Source organism: Gambusia affinis, linkage group LG22 (assembly GCF_019740435.1).
Source record: "Gambusia affinis linkage group LG22, SWU_Gaff_1.0, whole genome shotgun sequence".
Lineage (NCBI taxonomy): Eukaryota > Metazoa > Chordata > Actinopteri > Cyprinodontiformes > Poeciliidae > Gambusia > Gambusia affinis.
Window position 1 is genome coordinate 13,598,532 of NC_057889.1, and position 17,140 is coordinate 13,615,671.

At 38.5% G+C, this 17,140-nt stretch overlaps 2 protein-coding genes across 13 annotated transcripts in view; both read left to right on the plus strand.

The window, feature by feature from the left end:
- snap91b (synaptosome associated protein 91b) overlaps positions 1 to 17,140 on the plus strand; it is a 29,025-nt gene that overhangs the window by 4,603 nt on the left and 7,282 nt on the right. For 10 of the 12 annotated variants that reach the window (XR_006369589.1, XR_006369590.1, XM_044106288.1 and 7 more), the window contains exons 3-18: positions 3,391 to 3,533; positions 4,142 to 4,217; positions 5,968 to 6,070; positions 6,547 to 6,640; positions 6,714 to 6,825; positions 6,907 to 7,013; positions 7,100 to 7,141; positions 7,640 to 7,713; positions 8,059 to 8,064; positions 8,805 to 8,817; positions 8,917 to 9,041; positions 9,756 to 9,829; positions 10,084 to 10,098; positions 10,641 to 10,811; positions 13,078 to 13,176; positions 16,902 to 16,982. Coding sequence is in view for 10 of the 12 variants with exons in the window: in XM_044106288.1 (XP_043962223.1) it covers positions 3,391 to 3,533; positions 4,142 to 4,217; positions 5,968 to 6,070; positions 6,547 to 6,640; positions 6,714 to 6,825; positions 6,907 to 7,013; positions 7,100 to 7,141; positions 7,640 to 7,713; positions 8,059 to 8,064; positions 8,805 to 8,817; positions 8,917 to 9,041; positions 9,756 to 9,829; positions 10,084 to 10,098; positions 10,641 to 10,811; positions 13,078 to 13,176; positions 16,902 to 16,982 (1,335 nt within the window). In the remaining 2 variants the exon portion in view is untranslated. The remainder of the gene's footprint in view (positions 1 to 3,390; positions 3,534 to 4,141; positions 4,218 to 5,967; positions 6,071 to 6,546; positions 6,641 to 6,713; positions 6,826 to 6,906; positions 7,014 to 7,099; positions 7,142 to 7,639; positions 7,714 to 8,058; positions 8,065 to 8,804; positions 8,818 to 8,916; positions 9,042 to 9,755; positions 9,830 to 10,083; positions 10,099 to 10,640; positions 10,812 to 13,077; positions 13,177 to 16,901; positions 16,983 to 17,140) is intronic. The other 2 variants (XM_044106289.1, XM_044106298.1) reach the window with 2 other exon arrangements.
- LOC122825151 (clathrin coat assembly protein AP180) lies at positions 13,193 to 16,891 on the plus strand. Its single transcript, XM_044106299.1, has 3 exons — positions 13,193 to 14,790; positions 15,957 to 16,031; positions 16,379 to 16,891. The coding sequence occupies exons 1-3, from the start codon at positions 14,622 to 14,624 to the stop codon at positions 16,468 to 16,470; spliced, it is 336 nt and encodes a 111-aa protein (XP_043962234.1). The 5' UTR covers positions 13,193 to 14,621; the 3' UTR covers positions 16,471 to 16,891.

The window sequence follows — 17,140 nt, forward strand, 5'->3', positions numbered from 1 at the left end:
TTAACCAACTGTACAAGCAAATGTTGATTTGATCAAATTTGCTTCATAAAATGTACAAGTTAATAGTACATTTGGTTATAAATGTCAAACTGCTTATATATTCTTTAGTGAGTCCTTGCAAGAATACTGTTGAAGACTTACAGAGCTAATAGGTTTATGATGACTGGGTTTAAGGTGAAATTGTTGAACACATTTTCAATTTGAATTGATTTCTATTTGTCTCTTTCAAAATATTACCTAGATAATTTCATTTTCAGATAGTGTTTAGTTGTTAGCCCTCTTGTCCACAGTTTAGTGTGGAACTTAGGTGGACAATTTTGAATATCAAGGATGAAAAGTTTTGTTTTGCGTAGCTACAAAATTAACCTGATACCTTATTATCACACCTAAAGAATTTACATTTGTAAACAATTTTTTCACAGTCCTGGTGCTCTTGCCTCCGCCTGATGGTTTGAGGAAGCTAAGCAGCTGCAGTTTGCTTATGCTTTGGACCAGCTCAGCATCAACATTAGGCGTTATTTACTTTCTGGAACTTTCTGGCTACAACTGGAATGATTTGTTGTGTAACATACTGCACAATTATCACAGCTAGTCTCAGACACAGACACACACTTTCCCAGCATGAGGCCTCACAGTTCATTCTTAGAACCCTTCTGTGGGCTGTGGATTACCGTAAGAGCCTTTATATAGCCCTGCCAATCCTCATTATGCATGTGTACACACACACACACACCAGTTTTGTGCCAGTGTGTGTTTGCTGCAGGTGATGACACCACAACAGCAAGCATGGATTAGTGTGTGTGATATTGCCCATCAGGCAACACGTTTCTCACCTGTTAGCGGATATGAAAGCAGATTCATCGTTACAGTGAGGAGGAGTTGCATATCACATAAAATGGCTGTGTGATGCTGGATCCACAGTGCTTGTAGAGATACCAGACTTTAAGTGACAATGTAATGTTACATAACATTTCACCAATGTAGACCATGTCTGAGAGTCTATATTAGAAAAAAAGCTACAAAACTGGTAAGTGGAAAAAATGGGAATTACTAAAGAATGCAACAGTGTTGGTAGAGAAACCTTGCAAAAAAATAAAAAAAAAGATCTAACATTGCTGCTGTCTGCATCGCAACATGAAACATCATGCTTGATTAGGAGTATTGCCATCTGGTCAAAATGTTCAGAGGTATTGGAGTCTAATTAGTTCCCCAAAGATCAGAAGAAGATCAGTGAGCATCAAAATAAAGCCAGATCAAATATTCACATTCCTTTTGATTTTGATCGTTTCTTCTTGTATTGTTTGGTCCATTTCATGCTGAAATGATTGTCATGCTGAACATGTGCTGGTGCAGATTATGGTTTTAGTTTTCACCCTTACCCATCAAAGTTAGTGGAGGGGGCTAACACTATAGCTAACATAGGCTAATATCTGTATAGCTGATCTGAAGTGGTCTTAAGAGTAAGATTTCACAGTTTTATTATTTCATGATGCCCAGAAACCATGAAATTTTAAATGAATACCTAAATGAATGTATATGATTTAAAAATAAAATGACTTCAAATTTAACATGGATGATAGATGACTCCAACCTGTGCTGTCAAAGTAGGCCTGCTGCAACATGCACTTTGACTGCTCCATTCTCTTTGTAAATTCTGAACCACAGTAAGAAGTTTGTGCCTAAATGTTGGAAAGCGATGAAGCAAACAGCGATTACAAAGTCCCAAAACATCCCCGGTGGCAGTCCTTTATGCATTGTTTGAAGCTGTGCTTTGTTATTACAGTATGCATGAGTCTCTGGTGGAAAAAATAACATGTTCTCTGTAGTTTGACAATTCAGTTAGAGCGGTTTTTGCCATTAAGATCCCCAAGAACAATGAGGAAAGAGTTTAGGGGTGGTTTCTCACGTCTGTTATCACCTGAATAAGCTATTTTTCAGGTTCTGATGTGCAGACTTGTAGTGGGATATAAACACAGATCAGAAAAAGCAAGGACATTAATAGATTTGCAGTCCACAAATAATTACCTCAGGTAATGTCATCTGTGACATCTGTACACAAGTTGCATTTAAAAGCAAGTTTTTCCACCTCTATTTTTCAAGACAGCTGAAAGTCCCGCATCTGATTCTGTAGTATGCAGCCTGAGGTGCAGACACTGCACCAAGTTTTGAAAGTCCAAGTTCTTAGAGTTAAGAAAGAAGCAGAACTCATTCTACTTGTCAGGCAGGGAGCAGCCAGGTATATTGAAGGAAAGGGTGTTTGGGAGAACCCTTTTGCTGAAGCTTTACAATGAGGCCATCTGTTTACCTCGTCTGCATCTCCGGTAAATCCCCCTTGAGAGCCACTGAGCTGCTGACCAAGACCTCAGTGAAGCTGAAGTAGATGATGAATGGAGAAATAATGAAGAGAGACGACTGTCTGATGTTTGGCAGTATCTCTATGGTAAAAGCGACCACAGAATGGTGGCAGAGAACAGCATGAACACTCATAAATAATCTAAGGCAGGTGATGTTAATAATACTTTATTTTTGTTTTGCCAAATGTTATGGCGAGGTTTCAGATTATATATAGTAGACAGTTTCATTCAGAGAAAAAAAAATCAGACAAATGAAAGCAGAAGCTTCTCTGAAATAATACATTTTAGATAAGCAAGATATTGTTAATGTACTTCTTCTTGTATTGATCTCTAAAAAGGCAAGTTAACACTACACATACTCAGACAGAGAGCAAATCTGCAGATATTGACAGACGTCACCACTAATGGAAGGAGAGGAAGGTTGTTTCACTTATTAGGTCTGAAATACTTGAACACTCTGCACTCAAAGGTATGCCAGAATAAGAATACTCCAAGTTATAAGTGAAGGACAACAGGACTAATATGGCAGAGAAAAGAAAAAAATAGCTAGGCAACAAATGTGAGAAATGGTCTAAGAGAAGTTACATATCTACACTTTATGTTGCTCCTCGACATTTTGTATGTGATCAAGTATTCATTCAGTGATCCAGTCCCTTCACTTTGGCTACTTCTCCATTTGATCTAGAGTCTGATGTGACAACCAGAGGCAAAGCACATGACACAGCATTTATTTTTTTTCCTCTTCAGTGTCATTGTGTTTGCTTCTGTATGAATGTGAGAATCTGGCCACATGCTACCTCTTTGCTCATCAGGTCTTCCTCCAGGCTTAAAACTCTCTTGAATGTCCAGAGAGAAGAACACTAATTAAAGTTTAAATAAACCACTTTAACCACAGAATAAGTTGTGTAGACATTTGTTCTACACAACGTAGCTGAGGCTAAAAGGCCGAAAATGGGAATTTTGTATTTGTCTTTTTTATTATGTTTTTTAAGAAAAAGAAACACCTCATCTTTTTATCCTTGCGGTTGTGTTGCAGACCTAGTGTCGGCCACCAACACCACCAATGTAAACATCCCTCAGATGGCCGACACGCTGTTTGAGCGATCCACCAACGCCAGCTGGGTGGTCGTCTTCAAGGCTCTAGCCACCACTCATCACATATGCGTCCATGGCAACGAGGTTAGTGGGTGACATTTCGAGCACATCTGGAGCTGTGGATGTGGGCTACTTATATCTCATAAGAAGGTGTAACATTACAGTCAGATAATGAGATGAGATGATACAGAACATAAACAGCAGAAGGTGTTAGCGATATTTTGAGAAAACAATGGATTTAAAAAAATTCAAATTGTAGTTTGACTATCAGATAATGAATAGCAGGCCAGACTGTTTTAGCACCAATAGGAAGCTTTGAAGCAGATGCTAACTTTAGCAACAGTAGAGGTCAATAACTCACCAGTTGGCATTATCTTCAAAATGCTTACAAATCTGTATCCCACTCACCATTTCTCTTAGCTTGCAAAACTACTTCCCGATAAAGAAATTAACTGTTTCCTTTTTAACTTCAAAATAAGAGTCTCCAATGTAGATACAACATGGTGTTGAGCTTAAAGCTTCCAGGCCTACACTACTTTCACATTTGATACTTAGAACAACAGGAGAAATCAAACTGTGACAATAATAAAATGGACCTTTATGATACAAATTTCACAAGAAATATTGTGACATTTTATGGATGCTCGATTGTAATGTGACATGTATTTTGCTGCTGTCTATGTCTTTTTCAGAGGTTCATTCAGTATTTGGCTTCCAGGACCTCCTTGTTCAACCTCAGTAATTTCATTGACAAAACTGGTTCTCATGGTAAGACCAATTAGCTTCAAAACCACAAAGCATACATAAACCGTATTCTAAAAAATGCTGAGTACTTTTTCAGTTTTCCCTTATGAAGATTTTTGTTCAGATTAGCGGAAAGGGGGCATCTGAAATAAGGCTGAAACATTTAAATAGAAGCGTGCAACTGAGATTGTTATTCATTTGGGATGTCCAAGACATTTTCTCGACAATGCCAATTTGGGTCATTTAAGACGAAACGCTTGCTGATATCAAGGCTCAGGGCCAAAATCCTTCAAAGGTTTGTCCTAATTGGAGTTTCTGCCAAAACAGTCCACAATATTGTTCTACAAGAAGAGGTTAAGCAGGTTTAAAAAGTTACTTTAATTTTTTGATAAGGCATCAAAATCCATATAGCTGTTTTTTGTTTTTGTATTTTCTTTAAGAAGATCTGTCTCCACATATGCAGCTACTATCTTCAGGAATTCTGCAAACATCTTTCCCTGTTGACAATGTTTTCATAAGAATCATTTTATTGGAGGGCACGTCCCATTTGCTTTCCATGTAATTTAATTTCTAAATACATTTAATAATAACTTAGCATTTGCTCTAAGTGTTGTAAAATACTGTAATTAGTATTTCAACTCCCACCCACACAGATAGCTTCGTGAGCACAGTTCACATGACACAGAAGAAGGGAGGCAGCCAAAACATTCTTTTTTCCATTGTGAAATCACAGAAATGGTTGGAAATCATGCAGATTGAGAGAACAACCTCAGATTTGTTATAATAACAAAATAATAAAATAGGCCCTTTGTCATAATTTGTGGTAGTGGTGGTGTGGAACTAAAGGCAAAGAGGTGAGGCAGCAACTGAGTTTGATGATTTAATGAATATCTCAAGTGAGTACAAATGTCCAGGCAGCACAGGTGAGCAAAAGGCTAGGAGCTCAAACACTGATAGCAACCGGAAAACCTTACAAGACAAAATCACGACATATGACAGCTAAGATAAAGATCCGACGGGAACAGAGGCACAGGTGACTATAAACACAAGCGTTAATCAGGGGCCCACTCCTTACCTGTTGGTGGCGGTAATGCTCACCTAACCTTTCTAGCCAATCGCCAATAAATTTCAAGAAGAAGAAAAGCAATAAGGGGAACGAGACACAGCTGGGAATAATGAAAAGCAAGACACACAGAAATCCACATCTTCACAGCTTATTTGTTTTGCAAACCATTGACACAAAAATATGCATGGCATGCATCTCCAGAAAAATTACATCTTTCAGTTGTATAAGGATGGTAAGATATCTCAACCGGTAGTTAAACCTGAACTTCATTCAGTGCTAACAGGAAGCTCAAGATATGAAAAAACACAGGGATGCTATATTAAGTATCACATTGATAAGAGAGCTAGTTGTTTCTGTTGTTTTTCAGACTGACAGATTTTTTTTACGATGTATGCAAATCATCAATCTGATCACTTAAAAAAAAAGTCAAATTGAAAACACATTTGTGTCATTATAAAATATTACCTCCTTTTAATCAAAATGGTAAAATTTTTTCAAGATTATTTTCTAAGCCTTATGATTTTTATGTTTAGATTTTTTAAAACTTAGAAATAGCTAGATCCTATTTAAGATGGATTCTTTTGGGATGAGGCATGTGTATTTGTTTAGGAGAAAAGTTAATGACGGGGAATTTTTTTTTTTTTTTTTTTTTTTTACAAAGAATCGAAAAACACTTTTCTGTTCTTTCTCATTTGGATATCTGTGTAGGTTATGACATGTCTACATTCATCAGGCGGTATGCACGATACCTGAATGAGAAAGCCTTCGCCTACCGCCAAATGGCTTTTGACTTCACCAGGGTGAAGAAAGGGTATGTTGTAGCAAAACCTCCAACTGGGGGATGTCATCTCCACAACAGATGACATCCCCCAGTTCTGTAATCATTTCAGTTAAAACAAAACTGGTACAGCTTAGCATCTAGTACTGAGGTTCTACTTTATTGTCTAGGCTGTTGCTCAACATAGAGCAGCCATATTGGATTTTGAGGTAGGTGCTAGGGATAGACCTCTCTCACTTGGAATTCTGACTTTGGGGTACTTGCTGTGTATTTGCTCAGCTTGGAACTTGGGAATTGAGATTCTAAGTGAGAGTTAAGTAATAAAAACATGTTTTTTTCTGTTATATGCCTTTACAAAGAAATAGAAAGTTGCACTTATTACTTGTTTGGCACTTCTTTGAGTACAGTGGTACTCAGAAAGTTTTTTATTTACTGCAGTGGTGCTTATTATTAAAAGATTCCAGCACAACTCTGCTTTATGTGAAATAATGTTTGCTGTATCTTCTCAGTGCCGAGGGAGTGATGAGAACCATGACGACCGAGAAGCTGCTGAAAGGCATGCCTGTTCTGCAGACTCAGATCGACACACTCTTGGAGTTTGACGTGTGTATTTATATTTTGATAGTCAAACCTGCTGTGACTTTCATTTTATTGATCTGGACTTGCCTCGTTTCAGGTTCATCCGAAGGAGCTGAACAATGGGATCATCAATGCTGCCTTCATGCTTCTCTTCAAAGATCTGGTGAAGCTGTTTGCGTCCTATAACGATGGAATCATCAACCTGTTAGGTCAGTATTGAATGAATAATGAAGACATTGTTTAGCAAGAACATTTCTAAATGAATTTGTGACACTCGCCTTTGGTTCCAGAAAAGTTCTTCAAGATGAAAAAAAGTGATTGTAAGGAGGCCTTGGAGATTTATAAGAGGTTCCTGACCAGGGTGACGAAAATTGGGGAGTTCATGAAGTTGGCTGAGGTGAGTTCAAACTATTCTCTACATCGTCACTTTCATACTGACATTAATTTGGGCTTTTGGATCTTATTATGTCTTTGCTTTCACAGACAGTCGGAGTGGACAAAAATGACATTCCTGACATCAACTATGTGAGTTATTGTTTATAAAAAGTCATGCTTTTTGGGTAATTTATTGCTTTACTGCTTGGAAGGATGATGATCAAGAACCTTATGCACATGAACGCCCTCATTCCTGATTTACACCCTCACACAAACACAACCAGACGCCTGTGCCTCACCCCAATATCTCCCCACTCAGTGTCTCCACCCAGGGGTGGTGGTGGATCTAGCTGATTCAGATGACGAAGACTGCCCCTTTACACCCCTTGAGGACCCGGTAACCACAGAAACAAAAGGGTGCCCTGGCTGAGTGCCTGTTTAACTACAGGATGAAGTGTCAGCATGTCGATCCTAATTTGATTTGACTTCACAAATGTTTAACACGTTCATATAAATGCATGTATTGCCGTGAGACTCTGCGGGAACGCTGCCGCTTTCTTTGTGTTTCATACACTAGTGGATACTCTTCAGTATTTAGGTTATAAAGGGGCGCCCATCAGTAACTCCAGTTTTGATTTCTTTTGTCAGGCTCCCAGCAGTATCCTGGAGTCTCTGGAAACACACATGAACGGTCTGGAGGACGTCAAAGGTGGAAAGAAAGGGTAAGGCATTGCTAAACAAACACCTTGATCGCAAGAACTTATCGAGCGCAAAATCCAAAGATATTGGGGTTCATGTCTTTGAAACTTCCCCCTACTTTTTGTTTCTTAGCCATAACTGGACTCCCTTTTTTTCAAATACTGACTAAAGCAGATAAACATTGAAAACCCAGAAGGAACAGTGAGATTTGGATATAATTTAGCAGTAAGACCAGTGATTGGGAATGTTAGTTGATTGAAGATGGAAGAAGCTTGAATTTACACCAGTGTAATAAAAGGACCATTTATTTTGCTTCTTTTAACTTCTGTTCTTTTTTGTTCTCTTTTGTGTTGATTTGGGAACATCAGTGAAGGGTGAGCACATGTTGTTTTGTCTGAAGCTTAACAGTACATGTATTTACTGTTTTCAACCCACCAAAGAGGTATATGTTCACATGTGAATTATGTTGCTGTACAATGTCTTATTAGTCTATGCTGCACCTTAAGCTTTTTTTTAACTTCTTTAACCAGGAAACCCCAAGTGTTAACAAAGACAAAAATCAGTAATATACAGAAAAAGCATAAGCTGTGTTCTATCAAGTCTTTTTTGTTTGTTTTTAGTGTTTGAAAAGCTTTTTAGAAAATTCTCTGACATTAGATAGATTGTTTTGTTTTACTTTTAAGTTTTTAATTTTAACAGGTAAATTCCCACAACTTACTTCACATGTGGAAATGTGTGTCCTGGTGCTGTGACTATATGTGCGATCTTTGAGGAAAGATCACATATTTTTAAATAAGACATGTGTCTTGAGGAAGACACATGTTTAAATAAGTTGTATAATTTGTAATCCACCTGTACTTCCATATGAAATGTGACTCAATGTGTGAAGAGCATGTTTTTCCAAAGTGAATTTGGCTAAAAGGGAAACATAAATAACACTTTGACCATGTTTGTTAACGTTGCATTCAAGACGCAGCTCTTCACTTTGGAAATAAACTCTTCATAGGATCACATTTTGGGTATTATTATTGATGTCCCTCTCTCTGTCTGTTTTAAGTAGAACTTTTTTGTTTGAACAAACTTCTCACAATTGCTCTTTCTGTCTCACTTCCAGGTCTCCAACAAAGGTGAGAAATTCATTTAAATCCATCCTTCATATTTTTTGTTTTGCTCTTTCAATCAGATGCACCAACTTGAAGGTTTTTTTCCCCGTACATATTATTCAGGGGTCTCCAACAAACAACGTGTCTCCAACATCGACTCCAGCCAAATCTTCAAATGCAGTTCCCACGCTGCAGCCGCCTCCTGGGGACGGAGCCGCCGCCGCCGCTGCTCCTGAGCCAGCTGAAGAGTAAGTTCACGGCTATTCTCATTTGCTCTCCTGTAGTTAAATTTTATTTGACATCAGCTGATGTTATTCCTAATTATGATTAGGACAGACAACCTAGACGGCTTACTGCAGTTATTAAAAAGGTAATGAACAAAATGGCATGCCTCATAGTTGAATGATTTTATGGATGCTCCAGGAGAAGGGCAGCTGACATCATTGTCAATCTGATTTTTAGAAGGACAGAATGGTTGTTCTAGGAGATGTGGTGCCTGAAATCATGTTGTCCTTTGTCAGCCATGGTTACCATCATCACTGTGCATTAAAAAGGCTTCACGGGAGGAATATTGCCGATACCAAGGCCAAACTCAAATCAGTCATTTACCAAATGATCGAGAACTCATTCAGTCGCTGAGAAGACAGCTAGAGAGCACTTAGGAAGTTCATCTAATGCCAGGACGTTCACTTGAAGGGAATTCAAGGAAAGAATGTGGGTGACTGAAAATGCAGAGCTTACTCAGAGACGGCAGCAGGCAGGTCTGATTGTTGACATGTGAACAGCGAAACGAAACATTTCATGATGTTATCTTCTTACAGGTTTTCCTAAAAACCCTCTCATTACTGTGCGTGGCATTTTTATTCCAGGTTTAAATGAAGGTCACATAATGTTGTCTTAATAAAGAATACAAATAAGATCAAATATAAACCAATGATCCTGATGTTTGTGCTGTTCTTTAGTTCTTTGTTGGACTTGGATCCTCTGTCCTCCACTGGTCCCTCAGCACCATCAGCTGCACCGACATCTTGGGGAGGTAAGAAGCTCCATTTGGTCAAATCGCCCCGTACAACTGGGATGAATGTGCTACTACTTGGACACATCACACATATATTGAAACAAGTAATCTGTGTGTTTCGGTAAAACTTTAAAATGGTCAGCTTCTCAGCAGTCGCCGATAAAGAAATGTATGAAAGCTTCAAGAAATAATCTTGGAATCTAAATTAGGAACCTTTCACAATAAATTTAGTCTAATAAAATGTATGTTTTTTCCTATGATGCGCTCCATAGACCTGCTTGGATCAGGTGAGTGTCATGTCTCTCTGTGTTTACCTCCAATATCTTATCCAGGATAGTGTAGTAGTAGACTATCTTGATGTTACCAACTTTTATTCCTTGCAAGCACTAATATAGAGTCAAAGTGACATTGACTCAATAATAGTGATTGAGTTTAAAATTAATGTTAAACTAGACTTTAGTTGAGTGCTAATGTCACATGGTTAGCTCCCTGTTTGTCTCCTGTTCTCTTTAGTCTGAGTACTCTCTTTGTTTCTCTTTGCCTCTTCTCTCTTCTCCCTCCACATACTCCATTGTCTGTTTTTGGTTTAAAATGGGGGCTACTTTTATTATTTGGCTTTTTTTTTTTTTTTTTACTTATGTATTGAATCTAAATTATATAAAATGTTTTAATTTAATTGGAACTTTGCTTTAACTGTTTTTTTTTTCTTTCTTTCTTTCTTCTGTCACTCTGGTGACTCCTCTGGTCATTTTGGTTGCTCCCTCTGGGTTTTTTTTACTGCCGTTTTTTGGGGGTGGGGGGATTTGAAACACACCTACCCCACTGGCAGAAATGGGCGATTCCTTGCTATCTGAATCCCCACTCGCCGCAGAGGCCGCCCCCTCCCCTGCAGCAGCAGCGCCCACTCCTGCAGCGGCAGAACCTGGCGTCTCTCTAGCTCCTCCCACTAGCACAGCAGCCGCCACTTCCCCTGGTGCCGCCAATATGGATCTGTTGGGAGGTCAGTGGGCTTCCAGAACATTCTCTGCAAAGGAATACCTCTGGGAAGCTCAACCCTGAAACCCATCTCACAGCACAAAAACACACAAACACAGATGCATTCTCAATCACATTAAGCATGCACAGTGAAAGTATTTGTCCTCTTTCAGATTTCTTAAGTTTGTTTTTCTTTTACTTTTTTTTTTTGTTCAGCTTAAATGTTTACAAAACTCAAATTAATTTTAATATTAAACAAAAAAAATTATCTGATGAAACTTTGATTGTAGTTCTAAAATTATGATTTCATTTATTAGGGGAAAAAGCGATCTAGTTATTCTGGCTTTGTGCTAAACTGGTTGTCATCAAGCAGCAGGTGGAAGCTGTCAGTCAGTATGATGAGGTTTTCTTTCTTTCTTTTTTTAAATGTTGTCTTAGTTTTAAGACATTCGGCTTAAATGAATGTCCTGAAAAATCCTGAGCTGTGATCCTAGTTGTAGTGCATTAGATGTTGCTCTGGGTTCCTGTGTGACCTCCTGAATATCTTGGAGTCATTTTGATAAGTCTGGCCTCCCTGAAAATGATCACTTCTGATCAATGCTCTCTGCCTTTTGTGACAGTGGCTGTAGTTCACTGGAGTCCCAAAGACTTTGAAATATCTTTGCAACATCTTGCAGACTGATCACACCCTGATCTTCAACTTGTTTTGATCAGGGTGTGATGCGCTGCTTTATTAAATATTTCATCTTACTTCTTGTTTTCAGACAGGGTCTATTTAACAAATTCTTAATGTTATAAGTGTAGCAATATTCAATCTTGGGTGTAGCCAGTGGCATTTAATGCAAAAAAATTGGATTTCTCATAGAATATATGATTTAACATTTTCCTTTATAAATTCTCATATTTTGAAACCTTCATCTAGTGATTGTTGTTGTTATTATTATTATTGATCTGAACCATTTAAATGTAACAAAAAAAATCTTTAAGGGGATAAATACTTTTTTCACAGCACTGTAGATTGAGAAAAAATATTTGCACAATATAAACAAACCATCCAAAGCACTGAAACACGTTCCTTCACTATAAGTACCATTTGAGTGGTTTTCTTATGTTTCACCTTATTTATTTTAGCTGCTTCTGAAAATGGTAATAAAAAAAGAAAGACAACAGAAAGAGAGAGTTAAGAAAAGAGACACAATTAAAGACAGAGAAATCAAGGAAGGAAAAAAGAAACTTTACTGAATCAAGAAGAGATGAGATGGATCTGCATCGTTATAGTTGAGAAATGATGCGGCTCGCCTGGTCACACAGAAACATGAAACTGGCATTTTGAATTGTATCCAATCTGGCACTCGGTTTCAGAAATGATCAGTTCTTATCTCCCAATCCGTGTGGATGCTCGGCATAAATGACAAAAAATCTTTTATGGATAGGCTTATACTTAAAATTGTCGGAGGCATGTGAAAATCGAAGATCAATGAAAGTGTGATACCTGGTTTTTAATGTATTTAAAATCAGTGCAGAATTAAAGCAACAATGTAAAATTTTGATTCAGAAGCCTGTAAGCCTAAAGCAGGTTAAATGTATCCTTAAGTAATCTGTCTTAGTTAAATTTAGCGTAGAATAAATCCAGTATCAAAAGGTCATTCATTAATTTCTTCTATAATTCAGAGGCTCTACATTTAGATATTTTTTATTAAATATTAATTTGTTGCCCAAATGTAAGTGGAAAAAGTTGAACAAAATAATACAGTTTTGTTTCTTTTTATTATTACCTTGCACCAATCTGCCTTCAGAAACACTTTACACACCTACAGCTGGCTTTCTTCTGAACATCCCTCCAAATTCATTGTCACATGCATCTTGTTTGATGAGCTGGCATGCTTTTCTTTTATTTCATTGGAAAGCAATGCCGTCAAACCCTCCGATGTGGATGGACACAGCTATAAATGGCACCCGCAGCATTGCGTAGATGGCTTATTCTGCTCTTTGTGCAGTAGATTAATCTCTGTGTACTGCCTCCTGTCTGTGTATCCATTTATCCATTCACTTGTCGGTCACTGATGTTTTGTGCTTCTGCTTTTAGAAAAACAATTTTTTTTTACTGTTTTTGCCCAATTTTTACAGTGAAAAACCAGGATGTAATTTACCTTCTCATGCAAATGCTCTGTGTTATCTTTGTTTTCTAAATACTTTCTTTACCTCTTAGGATCTATTGACTTTTCCCCTTTTCTTCTTTCATCTCTACCTCCGTCATCTTGCCACCTGTTGGCGTTTCTGCCCTTCGTCAGACGACTTTGCTACAGGTGCTCCTTCCTCTGAGGCCCCTGCTGCAGCAGCAGAGGGTGGGGCTGCTGCTTCGTCCACCCCAGCCACTAACTCTGGAGCTGGTGGGTGACTGTAAATCTGAGCGTGTCTGGTCTGCACGTGTTGTGAATGAGTTGAAGTTGGTGTAAATACAGATAATCCAAACGCTGTTTCTGAATCATAAGTTATATTTCATTTTTTTATTTTATTTTTTTATAATACTGACATTTTTTATTATCTCCCTGTAGACGAAGACTTAATGCTTTATGGTTCTTGCCTAAAAGCTTCTTGCCATGTCATATCTGAATAATTTTGAACCTGTCCATAGCAATGTTTCTGAATGCAGTTGGATGAAATGAGTGATGTTGCAGCTGACATCAGCGCACGAAAGGTGGTAGTGGGATATGTTTGTCGCAAAACCTTTATTCTAAAGCTACTGTGCATAACTTAGCTAAAGCCTGCCCAGTAGTGCCATCCTTCAGCCAGTATTGCTATTGGCTTTACTAGAGACTGAACATAGGCAGCTTGGAGAGAGATTGCAGAATGTCCCACTGTTTGGGTGTCAAGAGATATGTGGTTTTTGGTCTCCTGCATCTGGAGGACAACATTACTTTATCTATATTATCTGGACAACAATAGATAGCATTTAATTTTCTGCATAAGTTGTATGTATCGGAGCTGTCATACAGAAACCTAACATCTTTCAAGGAAGCAAGAACATCTTGCTTCTAAGTATGTTCACGCAGTTTGGTAAACTTTGCCTTTTTTTTTTCTACCTCTCATCGTAAATGTGTAAACCTCCAGACAGATGTGAAAGGTAATCAGCAAAGTTTATTTTCACAAAATGACAGAAAAGAAAAATGGAGAGACAAGGTTTTGGCTTGACGGCAACAATGTTTGACAGGGTTATGTATTTCTTAATCAAAGACACTTGATTATGACAAGGCGGATTGACAAGATAAAGCACGTCAGTTGTCTTTTCATAGAAGGTGTGCGGCACTATTTGTGTGATGCACAAAATCACACTTACCTGGTTTTACATTTTTGCTGTCGTTTGTCTTATAAGAGGTTTATGTGCTGCGAAAGCAGTTACTGCCTGCTCCAGTTGTTTGCATTTTTTTCCATCAGAGAATCTATTTTTAGCTGTTAATATTCCCACTGACATCTGGAGTGTGTTTTTATATCTACATGTTTTGTTTTCTTTTCATTCCTCACATACTTCCTTCTATCCTATGCATTGTTGGAAACTGTACTATTTTATTCCCATTATATGAGACATGCAGATCAGTGCAAAGAATGTGACAGTTCTACAAAATAAAAGCACAACTGGTTATATATTAAGAAAAATCATGAATTACCCTAAAGTTTTAATCAGTGTCATCATCCTTATTTGATCTGCTTTGTATTAAATCCATTGTCTAACATTCCCTCTCCCTCTCCATATGTTAAATTCCTTAACCCCAAAGACCCTTTTGCGCCGTCGGATGGCAAAACCAACACTGCATCTTCAGGTCTAGATCTTTTTGGGATGATGACAGTGGAGAACAATAGCTCACTGGACGTCTGTTTTAGCTCTATGGAGACTCAGCCCTCCCCTTCCCCATCCCCCTCACCGCTCTTCACCTCCACATCCATCACCACCACTGCAACCATTTCAGGCTCCGACATCAACAGCACAGCGACGGACCTTTTTGGTGGTAAACATGAGGCATACAAGTGAATTTGTGTTTTACATGTTCCTGCTCTGACTGGTCTGATGCTGCTCGGTTAACTCTGCCCTATACTGTCTCGTTTTCCCTTATGTTTTAGGGGTTTTTTCTGCATTCAGAACCTATGAAAAGTTTACAAATACTCAATAGGAGCATGAGTAAATATAAATGTTTTTTGATATTCAAGACAGCCTTTAAACTGTTGTTTTAGGGTGGAAGGTTCATACAACTCCAATTGAATTCAACACGTGGGATTTAAACTGTGTTGACTTTATCTAATTCACAAATGATCAAAGTCACACATGGCAACACAAATCTTTGCATAAACCTTCTATAGTTTATGTTCAATGGCAAGTTGCAAAGTAACAACATACTTTCTGTTGCCGATTACAAATTTCTGGCATAATTCTAGCTGAATGGGTTAGGAGTTAGGGTTAACAATAAGTACAGTTTTCTCAGTTTTTAAAGGCTTGCATGGACTGCTCCTTGTATTCTTCAGTCATTGTGGCCAAATAGTTCAATCTTTTTCACATAAGACTTTTCCTCAGACATGGCAAAGCTGATACAAATTTTGGTCAAGCTGTTGTTCCTCATTCCTGGACCATGATGATGTTAGAGTTGCTTCGCTGTGGACAGTGAAATGTTATTCAAGCAGTTTCCAGTCATGGCAGGTTTGAGCCTTGGTGTTTGCTAGCTTGGCCTTGAACATCTTAATCAAATTTTTTTTTCTCCTATATAGAGGCTTAATCTAACCCAAACTATAAGGAAAGCTTGTTTACGGCTTGTCTACAATATTACCAAGAAGAGTAGTTAAATAGGTAGCCAGAATTAGAGAAGAATCGTAATGGTGACAAAAAAATGTGAAGTCAAGGTGCAATAAAGAAAACATTCTGTGTGGATCAGTGAAAACTACCATAACTTCAAACTTGAGCACCCAATTCTTGTTGTTGAAACATATTAATCTGTGTTGTTTGATCATTCCACTATGAAAAAAAACGATAGAAATTGATGACCATCAAGCCCATTACGAGTGTCTTTGAACTGTTCAGTGCTTCTGTATGTCTCTCCTCTGTTTGAGCGTCTCATCAGCAGGTTAAGGAATTATTTTTAAATTGTCTTTTCTCTGTTTTGTTTTGGTGCGCATGCCTTCATAGATATGTTTGACTCCATGCCAGACTCGAGCTTCTCCAAAACGGACCCATTACCCAGCACTGACTTGTTTTCAGCAGGTATCCTTCTGCAACCCGGTTTGCAACTTTGCGTGCACCTTCCTATTCTCCAGAAATCTCGTGCTCTCTTTGCTTCCAGTTTGTCCTTGGCTTTAACGGGCAATAGAAGAAAAAAATAAAAATAAAAAACGCATGATATTGCTCTCTTACAGGTTAGCTACAGGCTACTCAGCTGTTTGAAGCATTTACTTTTGTTTCTTACCTTTTTTTCCCCCCAATTCCAGCATGTACTGCGCGCACTGCAACTTCAACTGATAGTGCATTATAATAAATGAGTGATTGCTCAAAGTGCATTTGTGCGACTGCGTGTTGGGGTCTAAATATCATCTCCACCTTGCCTTCTCCAGCCGATTTGTTCAGCTCCTCTGCACCCATCCTCTCTGCACCACCACCCAAAATTGACACAGGAGGCATCATGAGCTTGTTTGGTGGTGGGTAACATGAATGACTGTCTGCCCTCAATCTGTCTCCACGGCTCTTGAAAACACCATCAAAGAAGAGAAGGGTGTAATCTGGAAGTTTCCCTTCTGTGGTTATAGCTGCAGAATTTCCATCTGTGGCCTATGTTTATCTGCCTCACATTTCTACCTCTTCCAGCGTCACATGCTCAACTTAGTTGAAAGAGGTTACAGAACATTTTGGTTCTATTTAAATGAAACAGACGTTGAGATGTTTTAAATTGGGTGAGTGTGTGTTTTGACTTGCACTGCGGCACCATTTTTAACTTTAACTGTTTTGTCTGAAACTAGCGGCGTTGACGCAGAAGGCTGACTATTACCCTTGTTTGCCCTCATGCTGCGCTGGAAATGGCTGGACGTGTTTCGGCCTGGCTTGGCATGATGTGGTCATGTTTGGGATGACCCGTGACAGAGCCTACAGGAGGGGATGCCCCAGCTGCTGCTGCTCCTGCTGCAACTGCTGCTGCGGCTCCAGGTTCTGAGCTCATGTCAGGTAAATCGTCATGTGTTATTCACCAACCTGAATAACACATGTTGCAAAGATATTACACACATTTTTATCCACACAGTAAAATACATTTCTAATTCAATGTGCGATTTTACCAATGGCCTTGTCTTTACCATAGAGTTAAAGGATTTTTTAAAAATGTG